General features: G+C 42.8%; 1 protein-coding gene and 1 pseudogene across 12 annotated transcripts in view; one reads left to right on the forward strand and one right to left on the reverse strand.

Annotated features, from left to right (window-relative positions):
• The window catches only part of PALM2AKAP2 (PALM2 and AKAP2 fusion), a 488,418-nt gene extending 482,271 nt beyond the window's left edge, over window positions 1-6,147 (reverse strand). For 8 of the 12 annotated variants that reach the window (XM_058302562.1, XM_058302559.1, XM_058302558.2 and 5 more), the window contains exon 1: window positions 5,774-6,128. In XM_058302562.1, the coding sequence (XP_058158545.1) occupies window positions 5,774-5,778 (5 nt within the window). In that variant the 5' untranslated portion in view covers window positions 5,779-6,128. Of the gene's footprint in view, window positions 1-5,593 lie in introns of all 12 variants that reach the window. The other 4 variants (XM_058302553.1, XM_058302561.2, XM_058302555.1 and 1 more) reach the window with 4 other exon arrangements.
• Window positions 6,148-7,215: 1,068 nt separating this feature from the next.
• The window catches only part of LOC101431958 (zinc finger protein 42 homolog), a 75,768-nt pseudogene continuing 60,976 nt past the window's right edge, over window positions 7,216-22,007 (forward strand).

The following is a 22,007-nucleotide window of genomic DNA, read 5'->3' on the forward strand; positions in this document are numbered from 1 at the left end:
GGGGGGGGGGAATAAATAAATAAATCTTTTAAAAAAAAGTTTATGAGAGATTTCAGATTTTACATTTGTCAATGATTTCCATTATCCTCTGGATTCAAGCTCACTGTGTTTTATAACTTATTAATGCTCTCTGATAAAATGACAAGTCACCCAAATGACCTGAACTGAGAAGATTATCCAGCAAGACATAAGGGTAGACAGAAATTACATCACTGACAGAGATTATATGAAGTTAGATACAAATATAAATATTTAAATATAAATATATAATGTGGTAAGGTTGTCAAGCATTCAAGGCTCTCAGACATAAAGGGATACAAAATTTTTGGAGGCACTTTGACAATATCTAGAAAAATTCATAATCTGAATTCACTCACCCAGCAATTCCATTTCTGGAAAATATTGTACAGATTCACTTGTACAATGTGCAAACAAGTACAAGATGTTCATTGCAGCATTGCATATTGTATGAGAGAAATAGAAACAAACCTAAAGCCCCACTAAAGGGGGACTGGTTAGCTAAATTCCAGAATTAAATACGAAGCCACTAATAAAAACCAAATGAGAAAGATATGTATGTGTCAATATGTAAAATATGTACAATATAAAATGAAGTGAAAAAACAGAGTTATAAAACAACATTTGAACAACATATGTGGTATGATTCCATTTGTGTAAAAGAAAGTATTTAAACTTATATAAGTATGGGTTTGCATGGAAATATCTGGAAGGATTCTCCCAAAGTGTTCACAGTAAGCACCTCTGGGGATTGAGATTTGGGGCAGAGAATGGAGATATGGGGAGGTTTACTTCACAAGCTTCTAGAATATTTGAATTTTTTTTAAAAGCATATATTATTTTCATCAAAAAATAAATGAGTATCTTTATTTTCTTCCCCTAACCTTTCTCCTTATCATATGACAAAAGTTGTTATTAGTTTCATATCGTAGTATTTAAGGATATCAAGTTTAAGAGCAGCTATCACCCAAGTACTTGCACACTCTTCTGGAAGGATTTAGTGCATTTCTGCTTGTACACAGGATAGTTGAATATTGTTAGGTGGAGATATATATAGATAGATAGATAGATAGATCTGTTATTATATTTATTTAGAGACTAAGTATGGTTTAAGGTGATGTATATGGCTGCCAAGTTAACAAAGGGTGGACTTGATGGTTAGGCTAATGTGTCAACTAGGCCAGGTAATGGTGCCCAGTTGTTTGGTCAAGCAAGCACTTTTTTCATAAAGACTTTAATTATCAGTGAGTTGACTGCATAGATGGCTGGTTATATCTACAATCATCTAAGGAGACTGCCATCAGCAATGAGTGATATCTCATCCAATCAGCTGAAGGCCTTAAAAGGGGAAGTGATTTCAGCATTCAGAGAAAGAATTCCCATCTCTACTTCAAATGGCTGACATCTCCTGGGAACTCATGAAGGCCCTTCATCAGAGCCCCTTGTTTGCAGCATCCCCAAGGTCCCATGAAACATTTTTATAAAATTGCATACTATTTATAGGTATCTCCTCTAGTTTCTGTTTCCCTAGAGAACCCTGACTGGAACACCCATCAGACCCAATTCTGAGGCTCCCACCAGCCACTGTCAGAGTCCCAGGACTTGCAGGGATGTCAACAATTGAAAGGGTTGCCATATTGTGTTCTCTGTACCTTTTTGACCCCCTACTGCTTTGAAGATTATGTTCCAGAAAAGTGTGCAGCAACACTTAAAGGAGTGGTATCCAATTAACAACTGAATATACTGAAGTTTGCTCCCCACAAACACACAGAAATCATACCCAATCCACCAACGAAGACAGCCAAGTACCTCCCATTACCCGATACTTAAGGTACCATATCAGAATGTAGAGAAGGTACAGAACTTGCTACCATGCTCATCTTCTGGTTTCCCAATATTCCAATATGTTTCCTATATTCTATACATCCCACATATATAACATTTCAGTATGAAAAATTTAAAGTGCAATCAGAACCCTCTTGTTACTATCTAGTTGTTTTTTCTTATTTCCTCTATGTTCTTATTTTACCAAAACCAATAATATGATATGAATGTTTGGTTTATAAGTTCACAACTTTTACTATACACTTATTGTTTATGTACTTTGATACATTAATGATATACTTCAATAAAATAATTTTAGATGAAAAAAAACAAAAATCTCACCTACCTCTCCCCAGCCAGCAGAAAAAAAAAAAAGCTCATGAATATCATGAATAAATGATTATGTGTTTTTATTTCCACTCAGTTTCATTTTAAATCAGAACCTCGGCTTATTTGAGACTATCAGATATTGACACACAACTTGGTGGCTTTTACATTTCATAACCATCTCCTGTTGGCAGACATTTGCAGCTTTCTGATACTTGGCCATAACACATTTTCTATTTGAAATACCTTCATAAGGAAAGGTGGTTTTATGTGTTTATGTGTATTTATTTTCAATTTTTAAGCTTTGAAGTTTTAAAACACAAATAAGATCATCACACCCATGCACAAAGCCCTTCAGTGGCTCCCCATTGCATTCAGGATAAAATCCAAAGTCCTTGCATGGCCCATCCCACTCTGTGATCTGCCCCTGCCTGATTCTTTGGCCATATCTCTGGATCATCTTCCCCTTGCTCCTGAAACTCCAGCTTCCTTTCAGTTCTTCCACCGTGCCAAAGTCTCTCCTGCCTCAGGACCTTGGCACATGTTGCTTTCTCAGCCTAGAACGTCTCTTCTCACCACTCCTCACCTGGCCAATTCCTACTCATCCTTGAGGTCTCACATTAGCAATGGGTTCCTCAGAGAGGGTTCCTGACACCCTTCCTTTTATTTTGTCCCTGTTCTTTTCCATCATGGCATTTATTGCCATTTAAATTTACATATTTGTCTGAGTTGACTAGTTTAACATCTACCCACTCTGAAACCTAGATAATAAGAATCATGACTGTTTTGTTTACCAGTGCTAATCTTGACAATTATTTGTTGGTTAAATGAAGGAATGAATAAACAGATGTGAGATTTACCCCTCTTTTTAATTACATTTTCATAAACATAAATTGGATACAGTAAGTAAGAGAAGTTGAGTTCCCAACTCTTTTTTTTTTTTCTTGGTATTGGAGCTAAGGATTGAACCCAAGATCTCATATGTGGGAAGCCAGCATTCAAGTACTGAGCCACATCGGCATTCCCTGAGTTGGTTTTTTTCATTTGTTTGTTTGTTGTTTGTTTGTTTGTTTTTAAGGAGGCACTGGGAACTGAACCCGGGACCTACCACATGGGAAGCAGGCACTCAACTGCTTGAGCCGCATCCACTCCCGCCTAACTCACTCTTAGTATAGGTTGGCTGTCCTACCTAGAATGAGATTTTAGGAGGGTTTAGATTGAGGGGAAGGACGGGATTCAGCACACAGGAAATTCTGTAAGACCCAAGGAAGAGCAGAAAAAGATGGTATGCCAAAAGGGGAAAAAAAAAAAAAACAGAACTAAAGAGCTAATTGAACTAAAAAAGCAAAGGAGGTCAAGCAGAGAGCAGACAAACAGCTAAAAATTGGGAAGGTCAGCAAGAAGGTTAGGGGAACTTTGGAACTTCATGTGGGAATGGGAAAGCCATTCCAGGCAGACCAGGAGAGAAGGAGGCTGGTTGAAACAGCAATTTGGATCCTGTGGAGGGAGAGGAAGAGTGTGATGAAGAAGGGCTTTGTCCACAAGAAGCTCTAGACCTGAGGTGGGCACACCTGGAACAAAACTTTAGCTGTGAGATGAAGAAGGAAGAGGAAAAAGATATGAAGAAGTAAACTTACAAACCGTGTCTGCTGTTCTATAGTAAGTGAGTACCCAGTGCTAAGTCTAGGAGAAATATGGTATACTTTAGGTTATCAATGTATGACTGTAAGATGCAGGTCACTGCCCTGGCAAACTGTCAGGGTACACTTTAACCCCACACAGGGGGATTAGCAGGCCTACATTCAATCTCTAATAAAGGATGGTCTCCAGTCTAAGAAAATGACAATAAGGAACAAGAACGGAGCATGCCCAGTGTCTGCTCTGTATACCAAGCCTGCTAATGTCTTCTAGTTGATAATCCACATCTACAATGGTATCTTGAGAACTCTGGCAGCTGTGCTCCTCTCAGGGCTTGTCCTTGGGGCATTGTGTTTCTTTACACATTGTCTGAGAGACAAATAGCTTGGTGCCAACCTGAGAGTCCATCAAATGTCAATGGATAGTGCTGGAGCCCATAATAATCATGATGAACTATAGATAATATTTATGTGCCAGGTTCTATGCAAAGTACTTTATGTGTATCAACTTGTTCAGTCTTCACGGAAATCATACGAAATAGTTACTATTATCAATTGCCATTTTCCAGATGGGGAAAAGGAGGCACAGAGAGATTAACATCATTCAGCAAAGCGCCAAAGGACTCAAACCCAGACAATAGGACTGCAGATGTAAGCTCTTCAGTATGACACTAGTTGCTTAAATTTTTACATACTTTACAATTTACAAAGCCCTTTAGAAGAGATACGAATATTACCTGAACCTCTCAACCCTTAAAAGTGGGCAAGGAACATTTTTGTCTCCCTTGTACAAATAAAGAAACTGAGACTCAAAGACATGAAATTACTGGTGCAAGGAATCAACAAAAACACTAGTACAAGGCGGAGCCTGAAATCCGGGGCTCCTCACTCCTAAAACGCAGCCCCAGCCCTCACTTCTGCTTTACCAGCCTTGTTGGTGGGGATTAAATTGCATCTACACAATCGGATATGCGGGGGGATAGAGGGTGCATCCAGGGTTTACCCGGTTTGGCCTGAAGGACCTGATACCTGAAAACATGACATTATCTCCAGGCTGAAATATGATTCACACAGCCTCAGTGTCAGGGAGTATCCGTGGGAAGGGAGCAGCAGGAGGAGAAACTGACCAAGTGAGCAGTATCTAATAGCTGCCTTCAAAAACCACCCTTTCTTTGGAGGGCTGGCTGCGCCCATCAGGGCGGCCCTGCTGCCGCAGCAGCCTGGGAGGGTGAGTGGAAAGCAAGGCAGGGACGCCACGACAGAGGGGAGAGGAACCTAACACCAGAGCCCTGGGAGTGTCTTTCTGGTTCACGCCTCTCTTGCCTTCGTGCCCTCTCATCCCCACCCTTCCCAAGCTGTGCCCACAGTGCCAAACACTGTAATTCAACCGAATTCAACCGCCGGCGGCCGCTCGGACATCTCTGTCGGATTTCTCAATGACCCTGACAGCAAATCGATTATTTTGAGTCTTCAGATGGTGCCAAGGCATTGCAGCCTTGGCTCGAAGTACCCCCCAACGCATCGTTCTTCCATTACACACTTAAAACGAATCACACTGGCTTGGGATCCGCAGGAGCCCACCCCGCACCCCCACCTTTTTTAACTGCAGTCCAGTAATGCTGACACGCTTAGGGATGGGAAGTCATGGCTATCGCGGCCAACTCCCTGAGAAGCGGGAGCCTGGGGCAGGGACGCGCCTCCCTCCTTCTCAGCATCCCCACCACCTCCCCTACGAGGCCCTGCGGGCCAAAGGGCAAGGACACAACACCACGCCGCGGGTCTCCTACCCCTCGTCTCCCGCCGCTGTGGCTGCTGCTATAGACACGCCAGGCGTCCACACTGGGCTGAAATTAAACACCCATCGGGGACCGGGGGACCGGAGCCGGATCGGCCTGCGGCCTCGGTCACCATGGCAACCTGAGGCGTGGACGGCGGCGGGCGGCGCGCGCGGCGCGGGGGATACTCACTCCATGGCGGGGCTCCGGGGCGCGCTGCTGCGGGGCTCGCGGGCGCTGCTCGTCGCTGGCGGAGCCGAGCGCTCTGGCCGTGCGGCGCGCGAGGTGGAGCCCCAGCCGCGTCCCCTCCCCGCTCGCCCGCCCTCCCCCCCGAGGGCTGAGAGGGAACGCTCGGGCTCTCCGCGCTCGCAGCCTGCGAGTAAAACGGGAAGCAATTGGATAGTGTCGTTCGCCGGGCGCCGGACGAGCCACTCCAGTCCCGTGTTTCGGGGAGGGAGCGCGCGGGCAGCTGCGCGCCGGCCGAGGTGGCCACCAGCGCGCCGTGCCCGGGCGCCCCAGGCGCCAGGTGCGCCCGCGGGTCCCCCCGGGACGCACGTCGCCGCGCCGAGAGCGGGTGGGGCGCGGCGCGGGAGGAGGGACGGGGGGACCGGGAGAGAGACCGGAGGGCGGGGGCGACGCAGCCCCAACGGAGTGGGGGAACGGTGGAGTCAGCGGCAGGGTTGCGGCTCTGGCTGCTTGGAAGTGGCAAGGGAAGGAAGCACCCGCGCGCTGCGAGGCGCAAGCCGGGCCCCCGCGGGCTGGGCGTGCGGTCGGCAGCGCCATTGTGCCAGCCCCGCGGGCGACCGTCTGAGTTTCCCCAAGAAAACTCCAGCCGCGTTGGCGACGCGTTAACGCAGGGTTCCACCGCCTGGCCGACCCCACGCCCTTCCCCGGCGCACTCCATCTTCTGCGGCTTCCCGCCCGCCAGGAAGGTGTTGCCCAGGCGTTGTTTCCCTAGTTTCTTCCAGGAAAACAATAGGTATATTGAAAATGCTTTTCAAATCACCGCGGCCCCAGCCCCCCGGGGCACGTTTTGCCTCCTTCCTCCCGGCTCTGAGAAGCCCCTGCTCCTTAGGGTTTCTAGGGGGAACCTGGTTCCCACCCAAGTGCCCTTCGTCGATGCAGGAAGAGCAGAGGGGCTGCTTCAGCCTTTCCCTGTGTACTTACTGACCCGCCCCTCCGGAGGAGGCTTCTGCTAGGTGCTAGGTCGAGCCCCTGGCACGGCCATCACGGTACCAGCCCTAGTGGAGCCCCAGACCACAGGAAGACAATGCACAGGTAAAGAGAAAAATGAACGGATCACCACAAGTTGAAAAACACTGCAATAAAAATTAAGTAATAAAGTACTATGGTGTTTTAAAATTATTTTGTAGTGATGGTTGCACAATTCCCTGAATATACTAAAAAACCAGTGAATTGTACACTTTGGGTGAATTTTATGGTAAAGAAATTATGTCTTAATAAAGCTATTTAAAACCTTGCTGTCACGGAGAATAACAGGGAAGTGGATTTGCTTAGGTTTAGGAGCGCGCTCCCTGAGGAGCTTGGGCTGAGAGGTGAGGCGTGCAAGCAACAGGGGGGAGGGCACTCGAGCTCCTAAAAGGGCGCAGCTGCAAAACGTTCTAGGTGGAGTCATGGCTCCTTCTTTCCCTCAGGAAGGTAAGTCACAAAACCAAATCCAGTGATGTTTCACAGAGCTGTGTGGTGGAAAGAGATTTTGGATCATCTCTAGGATTCCATCGGCAGAGAATTTAGTGTGAATTTGGAGATCATAACCGCCCTCCCCCCGCCCCCACTCCGACCATGTCTCTCCCCAGCTATCTTCCTATCTTTTTTCTTCCCCTTCATAGTCAAGCCTCTTGAAAGGGTGTGGAACTTTAAGAAGAGCCTTAAACAGAAGAAAAGTGGTTCACTTCCTCTAAAGAGTTCAGAGAGAAGCAGTCCTGGGCCTGCTTAACAGCTCTACTTCTCAAAGACCAGAGACCTAGGCTCTCTCAAAATGTTATTCTGACATAGGTAGTCTCCCTTTCTAGAGTCACTTCATGGTCTAGGCTAGCTGCTCCAGCTCTAGCCATCATGTCTGCATTCCAGCCAAGTTGGAAGGAATAAATAAGAGGCAAAGGATACATGGCAGCTGTCTCTTAAGGAAGGCTATCAACGGCTGCCTCGTGACACCTTTACTTATATCTTTGGCCAGAATTCAGTCACATAGCCATATTCAGTTTCGAGGACAAAGCAATCTTCACTCTGCTGATTCTTGAGCCTAGCCAAAAAAAGCAGGCACCCCATTACCATGAAAGAAGAAAAAAACAAATATTGGGGGACAACCAATGGTCTTTGTCATACTCATCAACCTCTAGCATTCTGGCTTCTGTCTCCCCCTGCCACTGCCACTGCTCACCATAATGGCTGAACACAAAGGGCATATCTCAGACTGTCCTCTTTTTGGGTGACCTATAAGCAGCATTTGACATTGTTGACCATGCCTTTCTGATTTTTTTTTTAACTTTAAGCCCAATTGATTGAGGCATAATTTACATACAGTAGAATTCATCCTTTAGGTGTACAGCTCTATGAGTTTGGATACATTATACAGTCATGTAACCACCTCATCAAGATTTACAACATTGTCATCACCTCACAGACTTCCTCTGGGTCCCTTGGTAGTCAATCCTTTCCTCCCACCGCTAGCCCCTGGCAACCACGGCTTTGCCTTTTCCATAATGTCATATAAATGGAATCAGACAACATATAACCTTTTATTTTGGGCTTCTTTCATTTGGCAAATGTTTTTGAGATTCATCCATGTTGCGTTGTGTGTATCAGTGGTTAGTTCCTTTTCATTGCCAAGTGGTATGCCATGTATGGCTGTACCACAGTGTGTCTGTTTACCAGTTAATGGATATTTAGGTTGTTTCTAGTTTGTAGCCATTACAAATAAAGCTGTGACAGTTTGAGATTATTTTGAATCCCCAAAAGAGAGATTATGTTTGTTAACTGGTCTTTTCCCCTGTGTGTGATCCCTTTGATTGTATTAGATTCACCTGAGATGTCTTCAATTAGATTACCTGTTAAGATTAGGGTTTTGATTACACCACAGCTGTGTGACTCAGGGCTGAGTCCCATCCCCTTGGTGGGCTGATAGAAACAGACACTCACTAAAGAAGACACACAGGAAGAGAAAGAGTGCTCCATAGATACCAGAGGAAAGAACTTTGTCAGCTTGATCCTGCAGCCCTGGGAAGAGAGATGAGCCATTTGCCTGATAGTTTACCTAACTAACCTTATGAGGAGAGCAGCTGAGAAGACCCGGAAGGAAACAAGCCCTATGCCATCCTGTATTTGAGAGAGGGGGAGGCTGAACCATAGCAGAGATTGGCATCTGTCTTGCTTCAACACATAGCAACTGACTTTGGTGAGAAAGCAACCTTGAGTTGGACTCTAAGGGCCTTGTAACTGTGAGCTTTTACCCCAAATAAACATCCTTTATAAAAGCCAACAGATTTCTGGTACTTTGCATCAGCACCCCCTTTGGCTGACTAATATAAAAGCCATCATAAGCATTCATGAAAAGGTGTTGGTGTGAGCATATGTTTCTTTTCTTTGGATAAATACATAAGGCCACTCCTTCCTTTTTGAAGTACTGTCTTCTATGATACCATGTGGCCATGATGCTAGTGACCTCTTCTCTGCTACTTGTCTTTTAAATATCAGTGTCCTGCAGGGTCCTAGCCTAAGCTCTCTTTGCTTCTCACTCTACCTACAAACCGAAGCAGTTTCATCTACTTCCATGACTTCACTGAATCACCTATATGGAGCTCACTTCCAAAACTAAATCTCCAATGAGCTCAGTCTCCTAAGCTTCACACAAAGGTCTTTGTAACATCTGCACAAACATTCAAACCCAGCATGTCATCTCTCCCTGCAAATCTCCTCCTAATAACCTGCCAGCCTACCCTAGTAACTGAAAGGGCATGAACGTCTCATGGAATCTGGCCAACCTCCTTGATTCCTCACCTCCCTCATCTCCCATATCTGGTCAAGATTTCCTCACACTACATCCTAAGCAGACACAGAGCCCACCACTCCTTTTCAACCCCATTGCTACTGCTGCAAAAACTTTCTCCTGGACTCCCTGACTCTAGTTGCAATCTGTTCCAACCATTTCTCGCTGCCAGAGCATTTTCCAAAGACACAAATATAATCATATCACACCCTTGCCTAAAGCCCTTTAGTGGTCATCTTTTAACTTTAAGATAAAGGTTAAATTCAATTTTAGGTGCATTCTAAATTTTTTGAAGTTAGTACATTGACAATTTCTATAAGCAATAGAAAAACGAGTAAATTCACTTTATGGGACTGGGTTAAAGCTTATTAAGAGTCATAAATACATCTTATGCTATAGAAAATGTAGGAAAAAGTAAGAGACTTTAGAATCAAGCAGACTTTGGTTAGTTCTTGCTTGGTCGTTTACTAGCTTTATGATCTTGGCTCTATTACTTAACCTCTTTAAGTTTCAGATTTCTTCACAAATAAAACTAGGACAATAATACCTATCTTTAAAGGTTGCTTTGAAAACTAGATACATACAATGCATATAAAGTACCTAGCAGTGTCTGATACTTAGTAGATATTCAAAAAACAGTAACTATAATAAACTATTATCATTACATTGTAACTGTCCTTTCAAAATCTCAAACATTTTAACAACTGTATCACTATTTATCTTCAAAGCATCCCTTTGAAGAAGCTAAACCAATTCAGATACAGACAATAAGATCAATTTCTTCATTCCCATAAATAAAATGAGAATGTTAGACTAGATTATATGTTTATTCATTGGAAATTATATAGATATAATGAAAAATGTCCCACAGCTACAACTTAGGATGTGGGTACTCTCAATCCATTGATACCATCTGTCCATTTTTTATCTGATATTTATTAATTAAGCTTTACGTACTGGGTACTATTATCACTCCAGGTGCACATTAACACCTCTCTAATTTGGATGTTTAGCTTAGCAGCTCTACCTATCTGAAATTTAATCTAGACCCAGGAAATAAAACAACGATGTAATAAAGTCCATGCTTTAAGGAGTTTTTCTTAGGCTTTTTAGGGCCATAACCCTCTTGAGAATCTTGATGAAGGCTATGGACCTTCTTCCCAGAAAAACACACAAGTGGCACAAACCCACAGCATTCTGCATACAGTATCAGGTGACTTGCTCACCTCCCACCCCTCAAAGCGCATCCATTGTTCATGAATCTCAGGGCTAAGTTCTGCTGGTCTGGAGTTTACAACTTGTCCTTACATGTACATTATTTTCTTTTTTCCTGCAACTATCTAGTGAGACAGTTATAACTATTTTGTAAATGAGGAACTTAGAGCTTAGATTAATTAAATGGCTTGCTTAGGTCAGTAAGAGTTAAATTCATCAACAACTAAAGTCTACAAGTTTACTGGTTTAAAAAAAAAAAAGAATGCGCCACCTCTGAGAAAAAAATTCACATTTTTGTAGAGGTACAATGCATAAGCTTTGGAACAGAAAGTCTTGACCTGGGACCACAGATGGACTTATGAGATCTACCTAAAATGATAGAAAGAATTATGGGTTTTGGGGGGAGGGGCTGTGAGAGAGAGAAAATGGGGGAGCCATACCTATGATCAGGATCTCAGTGTTCTCAATTCCAAACAAACAAAACCCTAAATAGGACTGCTTTAGATATAACCCTTAATATGTTGGTTAAATGGTTTTCTGGTTCACTAGAAATAGAAACACATAATTAGGAGCGTTTGGAGAGGAACAGGAAGAGTGTAATGTCATGCAGTAACAGCTAAAAGTGAAGAAGAAAAGAGAAAATGGGCACAACAACAACAAAAACATCAGTTTGGGGTCATTCAGTACAGGGACAAACAGGCCTGCACACCACAGCAGCTTATGAGAATATTATGAAATAACAGGGTTCAGCATCTGTTTAAGACTAAATAGGCATTCAAAATTTTCCATTCAGATTTGTTTTCAATGTTTATATTTTGGCTAGGCTGAATTTTAGTTATTGGAAAATGTATTCCACGATTGTGGTACTTCTCATTCCTGGTCGATGTTGGATAATTGGAGTTATTACTATAATTTTAAATGTCTAACTGGGGAAGAATAGAATAAACATAAGGACAATCGCTTAGTCAGCCTCAGGGCACCATTCCAATATATTAACAATCCAAAGCAAACCATTCGATTGATAATTAAAATATAAGAACAGGCAGTCTTCTAATTTACTTGGCATTACACTTCAATCGTATTCCTACAATGAGAAGTTATTTGTGTCCTGTGGAATTTTTGTGTTATAATGTATGCCACTTTATCTTTTCATACTTCCCTGTAAATAATGTTCCTGTTAGAGACATGTAAAGATACACAGGAAAGAAACATATCTCTGGCAGAAACTGGGTATTTGTTTATCTGGAATTTGTTTATCTGGGAGAGGGTCGCATATGTGTGTGTGTGTACATGTGCACACACATAGTGAAATAATTTACTGAGTTATTGATCTGCAGATTTTACAAAATTTCATATTTCCTAGTTGTTTTTTGAGATGGAGTAAACATGGAGTCACTATTAGCCTTCATTTTCTTCCACCACTAAAAAAATAGTCTCTGAAACTATGTCAGCTCAAGTACCTTCTTGCAATTCTACTGAAATTAGGTAAGATTAGCCCAAAGATTTTTTTTTTTATTGACTTTGTAATAATATTACATTAAAAATATATATGTGAGGTCCCATTCAACCCCACCCCCCCACCCCCCCTCTCCCCCCCCCCAACAACACTCGTTCCCATCATCATGACACATCCATTGGATTTGGTAAGTACATCTTTGGGCACCTCTGCACCTCATATACATTGGTTCACATCATGGCCCATACTCTCCTCTATTCCATCATGTAGGCCCTGTGAGGATTTACAATGTCCGGTGATTACCTCTGAAGCACCATCCAGGGCAGCTCCATGTCCCGAAGACGCCTCCACCTCTCATCTCTTCCTGCCTTTCCCCATACCCTTTGTCCATTATGTCCACTTTTCCCAATCCAATGCCACCTCTTCTATGTGGACACTGGATTGGTTGTGTCCATTGCACCTTTATGTCAAGAGGAGGCTCAGATTCCACCTGGATGCTGGATGCAATCCTCCCATTTTCAGTTGTAATCACTCTAGGCTCCATGGTGTGGTGGTTGTCCTTCTTCACCTCCATCTTAGCTGAGTGTGGTAAGTCCAATAAATCAGATTGTAGGTGCTGGAGTCTGTTGAGGCTCAGGATCTGGCTAGCCCAAAGATTTTGACAGGAAGGACACTGGTAAAATGCACATTGTTCTTTTCTTGGGTTAAACATGGGACATCTGTCCTTCTCTCCTTCATAGTCTTTAAATATGTATATATATATATCTTTATATATATCTTTATATATAGTCTATATATACAGACACATATGGACATACATGCACACACTCAAGACACTAGTAGTATTGACTTCCGATTCATGAATCGTTCTTAGAATCACAGTCTATTGACGATGGAAGGAATCCTGGGGTTCCTAGTCCAATAGCAACACAAACTTCCACAACTGACCTGGAATCATCCTTCTTGTTGGAGCACATTTATTGTTTTCTTTTAGCTCAAAAAGCTGAAAAGGCCTATTTGTTTTTTGTTTTTAGAATCCTCTCACCCACAACAAAATGATGTATGTGTTCAGAACAGCCCATGATTATATGTGTACAGATGTAGCAAGAACATTTATTTCACCATTGCCAAGTCTGACCTACTATGGAAGATGAACAATGACCTCTCAGAGATAACCCAGTGACACCATGGACTCATCAAGGGGACTGTGCCAAGGAAAAATAGCTGCCCCTTAACCACATATTAGAAAGAAACCAGTTCAATGTCACCCAGATACACTGCACATTGGTTACTGAGGGTCAGAAGACCTGAGGGAGGTTAGGTTGATATAAGGTTATGAATTCTTAATTTAATATATCCTATCAGTTCTGCTATGCTGAATGAAACTGGAGAAGCTGTTTGGTTATTGGTATCTTTAAAGGGAGGCTTATGTCATTACCATTAAATCCTTTCATCTTCTAATGCAATATTAAAAGTAACCCTTGCTAAGAAGGACCACAAGATTTTCTGGAACTTGTTTTAAGGAGGACCATTTAAAGAAAAGCTAAAAACCATTTCTCCCTCCTAAGGGTTGGAAATTTGGATTTATTCTTGAAGCAAAATGTCCATTTGTTCTAGGAAAAATGTGAGTGGGACATATTACTTATGCAAATGCAATCGAGCACCCACTAGAATGTAAGCACCTTGGGGACAGGGTTTATTTTTCTACTTTGTTCACTCATAAGTCCCCTAGAGCAGTGCCTAACTCATAGAGGGCTCACAATACATAGAACAGAAAAATTATTCTTGAGGAAGACCCCAAGAAGGTGTTTATTTCTTGAATGTATCTTTTATCAGATCCAAGTCCTTGCAGCTGATAGTCCCCATAGAATAGTTTCTCTCTAAGTGTGGATTTAGACTTAGAGAGATAGCATGCCTGGATAGTACTATTTGTTCATGTGTCTGCATTGTCATCTAAGGGATCAGGGACATGAATTCCAACACACACACACACACACAAAGATAGGCAGGAAAGTAGAAAGTGTGACGCCTGTCTTCTCTTCCCTTGATTCTAGAGAAAATTGTGGAAAAGAATTAGACTATGCTTGAGACAATATAACTTGGTCTAGATTGTCAGTGTTCTACACATGATATTACGACTCAATAAACTCAGACCCTGGAAGTATGTTTGGGACCAAGTATTGTGTTTATGTCTTTTGAGAGTCCATGGGATAAAAATCATAGCCCAGCAGGCAAGGGCGGGTGTCCAAGAAAGGAGGTAGATAGAGTCCCACTTTTAGTCATTCTAAGTCCATTAGTCTTGGGACCGGAAATATGAACTGCAGAGAAGGGTATTACCAAGGGCTTAAAGGAAAGATGGTGTCAGGTTCTGGGTCAAGAATGGACTACAGTGAGGCATAAGACATGGTGCCTGTCCCCAAGGACCTCACAGTTTATATGGGGAAGGTATGTTTATAATCAAAATAGAAATGTACGTAAGTATAAGGACAAAGGTATGAATGAGGAAGAAAGGAAGAAATGATGCCTGGGCTATGTCTTTGAGGATAAAAACCACTTAACCAGAAATGTGTGTGTGTCTGTGTTTGTGTGTGTCTCTGTGTGGGTCTGTATATCTAAATATGGGGAGAAAAATAGGAATAAGACTATTCCAGGAAGAGAGACCAGCAACAAGAAGCAGCGGGAGGAGGTGGACATCATGCTGGTATGTGCTGCGGTACGAGGCAGGGAACAGGACCATGGCCTTGCTCAACTCCAGGGGCACCACTGACATCAATACAGTGGGATGGAGCCCCCTGTGGTTGTGCAACGCAGTGGCCCAGTAGAAAGTGGTTAAAGGCGAGGCTGAAGGGGGCCACATGAGGACCTGGGAGGCGAAAGAGCATCTCCCTTACCACAGATGACAAGCAGCACATCATGACTGCAGACCTTCACAGTCTACTACAGTTTATCATTCCTATTTCCTTGAAACTTTTCAGATGTATCCACCAGCACAAAACAAAGACAGCCAGGGTTGACAATTGGCACCACTGATTTCATCAACAGTCATAGCTCATATCCTATCACATTTCAAATAGTTTACATTTTCTTCCCTTTGATGTATTGGGGCAGTATGTTGTAAAGGAGGGGGTGTGATCTGATGATGGGGCATTATAATATCCCCCACATATCCTTATGCTACTGCTTCCATATTGTGTTGACAGGGTGCTGGCATTTGGGGACAGTGTGGGTGATGGATTTGAGGGTGGACAAGAATGGTGGAAGGAAAACTCATTAGAATGTTGCTGTAATCATTTCTATGAAATACGATGAGATCCTAAATTAGGGCTGGAAGAGTTGGCATGGAAAGGAGAGAGAAAGGCATCATGACCAATTCTCATGGCTCAAATGTCTCAGGGAAAGGCGAGAAGATTCGAGGAGTCCGCAGGTGCCAGTAGAGGATTCTGACCTCAGCAGATGAACAGCTTATCGTTATTTCCCTCTGGGTTGGGGCCCACTTTGTGTTTTGTTGCGTGGCCTATGAACTCTATTAAGCTGCATGCAGTAGAGCCAGTGGAGAGGGCAGGAGATGAGAAGTAACATTTGAGGAACCAACTGGACTTAATTTTCTACAACACACTTTTCCGGAGAGCTGTCAAATTGCCATATCAGAGGGCCTGGGGCGAAATAATGATGCAATTGATTATTCAAAAGTTGTATTGTTCGTAAGAACATTAATCTAAAGAACTAGGTACGTTACTTCCAATAAGAAGTCATCTGATTTTCAGGTATCAAACTTTTCTTCATGAGATGGGTCAATAAATTAGTCCAGCATTCTTCTAGCTACTCATTTCCATTCTACTAACCTTTCCCTGCCACCACCTTCATTAGTTACCCACATTCATAGGGGACTTGGTAACTCCCGGAATTCCTCTCCACATCAGACACCATCATCATATCCTTTACTCAAATGCTGATATGAATGCTTCTTGCAAACCCTTTCCTAAGAGTTTCTTGACCTCTCCTACCCAAACAATTTTACCTCCATTCCACTCAAACCAAATACACCCATCAGATTTCATGTTCAAATGCCAAATATGAACATGACTCTTTTTAAAGAAAAGGTGAGTTTACTTTCTCAGATTTGAAGAATCCATTTTCTTCCATATCCACTGTTTTGTTTCTAGGGTGGCTGTAACCAAGTACCACAAACTGGGTGGCTTAAGACAATATAAAGTCATTGTCTCACAAAGCTAGAGGCCCGCAGCCCAAAGTCAGGGTGTCAGCAGGGCCACGCTGCCTCTGAAACCTGAAGGGGAGACTCCTTCCTTGCTGCTTCTACTTCTGGGGATGTGCCAGCAGCCCTGGTGCTCCTTGGAGTGTGGCTGCAGCACTTCTGCTGCCACCACCACATGGCCCTCTCCCCTGTGTCTGTCTGTATCTCCTCTCTCCTCCTCATAAGGACACAGTCACATGGGATTAGGTGCCTACCCAACCCCAGTATGAACTCAATGTTATTTAACTAATTCTATCCTATTTCCAGATAAGGTCATATTCTGAAATCCTGAGGGCTCAACTTTAACTTTGTCTTTAGGGCGGGGGAGAGGCGGGGGGACACAATTCAACCCACAACATCCACTCTTCTCTCCTCTGTTCCTTCCAAATTACTGCAACATGAAAATAATGGTATAGTCATGGGCTGAGGGACAAATCTTGGGAAACAGCCTGTGTGGTGCAGTCGTGCTGTGCCAGCATTTCCCTCGTGCCCATGCTGGAGATGGGAGCAGCCCTGGGGCACAGTTTTGGGGAGCAGTTTTGGGAAGCTAAGGGAAAGTACCCAGAGGGGCAGGGTTTCTCTTTGCTGTCACACTCCTTCCCAGCCCCAATACTCTTTATCCTATAACACAGACTGTTTAGGGAAAATGGAAGTACATTTTCCCAGTCTCCATCCAGTGAGCAAGAGGGACCGTTTTCACTCCCACCTCCAACTTTTGCCCAGTGAAACTGATACAAATGCAGATCTGGGCAGTGAACCTGAGTCAATGAGAAGCTCCAACTCAGAGTGAGGTTAAGGTTGCATGGGCTGCAGGAAGGGAGTGTTCTGGTAAGACATTTAAAAATAGAATCATTTTGTTTTCAGAGTGCTCCTCACTCTGTATCTACCCACTGTGCCCCCACTCTCTATGTTCTGTGCCATTTTCTCTGACCTGGCTCCCATCTGACTAAGGTATTAGCCAAGGATAGCTTTAAGAGTTGCAAATTCAGTATACAAAGGCCAGGCCTGTGTTTTAAATGAATAAAGTGGGCTATGTAGAGAGACAAAAGGGAATGGTGGGGACTGTGACCAACTAAGGGCCTACCTACCATCTAAACGTCTTCTCTATCCCAGCCCTTTGCAGCCATGTAGGAATATGTGTGTGTGTGTCCAGCTCTTCTGATATTTCTCAAGGAAAACAGAAAAAAACCTTTCCTCTTTTTGTAAAATCTCCCCAAGAAAATGGTGAATTTTCTTCATGAATCTGTTTAAAATAACACTGTGTATTCACGGGCTATAGTTTGGCCTTCCCAATCTCTGGTTTAATGGATCGACTGGGATGTGTTCAGATTTCACAAACCAAGTTGAAGCTTTATAACTTTCTTGCAGAGCCACACACTTTCACTACCTGGCTGTTCTGTTTAGTGATGGGTTAAGGGGGAAGAAATGTGGCTCCAGCTTCTCTAAAAGGTGTCAGTTGTTAAGAAGGGAAGAGGTGAGAGCCACCCCCCCCCCCGCCCCCCGCCGTGTTCCCTTGGTGGAGCTGTAGGTTTCAGGACAAGCCACAACAAGCTGCTTGCTGGGCCTTTTAGTGGACAGTAGGACAGTAGCACAGTAGGGGTACTTCCCTCAGAACTCAGGGTGGCAGTAGTCCCGACAGCTTCTCCCATTGGGATGGCTTACCGGGAGCAGGGTCGGCTCCATTTACTGCAGGTGTGAGGCACGAGATGGGAGCCAAAGCCTGTTGCTCCCAGATGTCAGACCCCCTGCCTGCGGTGTTTCTGCCCTTGGGACCTCCTGAATCTCCTCCTCCACTCTCTGGACCCCCTTCCTGGACATCTGGTTTTATTTGAAGTTACAGCTAATGTTTCCCCTGAGCACTCTAACTTGAGCTAACGCCCTTTCTGCCACCATCTGAAGCAACTTACAAAGATGAGCTTGAACTTAATGGATTTGTCTCCAGCAATATGAAGAACTTCTTCCCCTTTTATTTTCCATAATTATATGCATCATTTCCATAGCACATAGGGAAGCCTGTCAAATAATACTGCTTTTAAAACATAATATTAGAATTACAACGTAAAAGATCGACTAGACCCGATCAAATACAACATTGTCCAAATCACGAGACTCTCCCATGGAAATAAAATACTAACAGCCAAGCCTTTTTAGAAGACTGGGTCTGTGCTTTGGCTTCCTGGGCTTCAAGGCAAACATCTTCCAGGAGGTGTTTTTGCTTCTGTGCCTGTGCCTCTCAGGTCCTTCGAGAAAAGGAGAGCCGCCCTGCCCCAGTCAACACCGAGGGAGCCAGACAGGAGTCAAATGCGGGCAGACGGCCAGTTGTAAGCAGGGGTGTGAGAGGACTCGGGACCCTCAGACGCCCTGAGGTCAGAACCAGCAAACCAGAGGAGGTGCCAGGTGCAAGTACCAAGAAACCCAAGGGAAAAAGACTTAATCTCACAATTGGCAAGATCAGAGTACAACGAGGCAGAGTACATTAGAGGAAGAGTCTAGCAATCTCTCAGGTCCTCCTCTGAACATTTCACAATTTTGAGGTACGAATTCTGTTATTATTAGAGCTACAGGTAAAACTTCAAGCCTCGGGAAGAGGAGGCTCTTCTGAGAATCTGGACGCTTCGGATTTTAACATACCAGTAACCCATTCTACCTTGACAGAAACCTGAGGTTTAGGTGGACAATGGTTATTTGTTTGCGTATCAGTCAGATTGGGCATTCTCTTTGGGCTTTAATCTCAATAACTGAGATTTTCTTCAGGGGTTGAAAGGTCTCTAGGAAGTCATTACCCTTTTGTCTTTTCTTTTTACACCGTGTCAAAATTACAGCCAATCCTGGGGACTTTTCTAGATGTTACCTTTTGAACCTCTAAGAAGGTGGTGAACTGGATACAATGAGTTATAGGTAACAAAATATTTTATAAATATTTCAAAATTACAGTATCTCAGAATGAAGTTTACCTGAATTATTTTTAATACCTGAGGCTTTATCAAACAATATCATTTTAGGCTTATCATTATGATTGAACATCAGTCAAATCAAAACAAGGTAAGATAGAATTTGAACAGCAATTAACTAACCATAGGATTCCCCTTCATCAGAAAGGGGAAACCAGGAGCCAGATTTAGATTAGAGTTTAAAGGTCATGTGAGAAGAGATTATACAGGAAATTTCTAGACAGGGATGTGTCTGGATGTGAAATGTTTGGTTTAGTTTGGGTGCTGCCCTTGCAAGCAGACAAGGTAAATAGATAATGTGGCTATGACAAAGTAGACAAGTCTGAGGGTATAGGTTAAGGGAAGGGATGGCCTTCTAAGTTTCTAAATTTGAGTTAATGCCCATAAAACTTAATCTTTGCATTTGAAGCAAAAATAATGGAAAGGACTTAGCATAGTTAGAAGCATACAAAGAAAAGAGTTGCTGGAGTATCTGTTTAAGAAAAGAAATGGCACATTTGGCATCTGGATCTAACAAGGCTTTTGAGACATTTGTTACAGTTCAACTTGTATAGCAACTGAGCTAATAAAAATATGGAGAACACCAAACATATCTAATTATTTTATGTTTCCTTTTGTAAGGTGAGGGAATAAATCTTTATATCCAGTGGCTATTTAGGAAACCACAAAGTTAGTTTCTGTGTCAAAGATCCCTTAACATTAGTTTTTCTTTTTTAGGTACCAGTCCCAGGGATTGAACAGGAACTCATATATGGGAAGCTGGTGCTTAACCACTGAGCCACATCGGCTCCCCTGAGATGGTTTTTTCATTTGTTTGCTTGTGGTTTGTTTTTTTAGGAGGCACAGGGGACCAAATCCTAGACCTCCCATGTGGGAAGCAGGTGTTCAACTGCTTGAGCCTCACCTACTCCCCAACCTTAGTTTTGTTGTTCTACATTTAGAGATATAATTTGGAAAGGCAAAACTAAGAAGCATGGCAGATTTCAACACCATTGGATCCAGAATAAATGCACATGAAAAATACCAGTTTTGAAAGAAGGAAAAAGGTTCTGGGTGTCCAGTCAAAGTTGACACAAACCAAAACACATAAACAATGTCTATCAATAGGAGGAAAAACACCAAAAACCTTTTTACTCTACATCCTCAAATGCAAGGAATGCTCAGACTTCTCAGACAAACAACCAAAAATGCAATGGGAATGGGGATTCCAGATTTCCTATCAGCTGCCACTTGGAAGAAATCACTTAACAATCAGGCCATAAAATTAAAACTCAGATTCCACTACATCTGCCACCAAAGTGAATTCAATTGAAAGTATTCAACCAGAACCAATGCCAGAACCACAAATGGGCTTGACCAAAAATCTAATTTAGCATGCCAGAGCCAGAAAGATCTATGGGTCCACATACAGGCAAGATGCACTTTAGTATACACATTCCTTAGTGGTCTATATCTCAGTGGAGCCTCCAGGAGTAACTGTCAGACAACAATTCAGAGTAATAGAGTAAAATATTAGCACACTATTTTCTTGAACACAAGGGAAAACAATAATAGATTGATTTCATCTGAAAAAAAAAAGACAAAAATAGGATTTAAATATGAGAAAGAGAAGGAAAAAAGGTCACTTTGGAACAACAAATTTTGTTCTCCATGCCTTGGGTAAAATGCTAATTAGCTGGCAGCCAGCAGAATATTATTGTGCCCTTGGGTAGCTGAATGGGTCATGAAAAAAAGCAATTTTGATTGTTTATGGATTCTCCAGAAGACTTTGGGGATTTGGCTTAGATGTATACAAAACAAGCAATCTCTGTATTATGTCCTTCTTCCATGTGTCTTTTGTCAGCACTCCTATCTCTCAGTTAAGATTGGGTCTGTCCCATTTTCTTATTGGAACCGTTCACTGGTAATCAAAATATAAATTAAAGGAAGCCAAGGCAACCTAGATTTCAAATGAAATTGCAAAGATTCACCCACTAAAGTAGGTGGCAGGAGGTCTTGATTAAACATGCTTTCTCACATCAAGAGACTGCCCCAGTGTTTTAAAATTTGGGGTCTCAGCTAGAGATATGACCTACCATAGCACTCAATACTTCACTTTGTTCTCACAGTTGGTAATCCTGCCATCCTGTTGCCTTTTTTCATCAAGGTGTGTCTTTGATGGGTGGTTTTAGGATGATGTCTTAGTTTGCCAGGGTTGCTATAACAAATACTACAGACTGGTTTAAACAACAGGAATTTAGGAGGTTACAAGTCCAAAATCAAGTTGTTGGCAAGATCAGTGCTTTCTCTGAAACCTGTAGCATTCTGGTGGTGGCTTGCTGGCAATCCTCTGTCATATGGTCAACTGTCTCCTCCTCACTCCTTCTACCATGTCAAAATTTCTTTGCTTATGAGGACTCTAGTCATATTGAATTAAAGCCCATGCTAATTCAGTTTGGTCTCATCTTAATAGGATCTTTTTTTTAAATTTTTTAAAGATTTATTTATTTATTTAACTCCCCCCCTCCCCCGGTTGTCTTTTTTTCTGTGTCTATTTGCTTCGTCTT

Source organism: Dasypus novemcinctus, chromosome 8, assembly GCF_030445035.2.
Source record: "Dasypus novemcinctus isolate mDasNov1 chromosome 8, mDasNov1.1.hap2, whole genome shotgun sequence".
Lineage (NCBI taxonomy): Eukaryota > Metazoa > Chordata > Mammalia > Cingulata > Dasypodidae > Dasypus > Dasypus novemcinctus.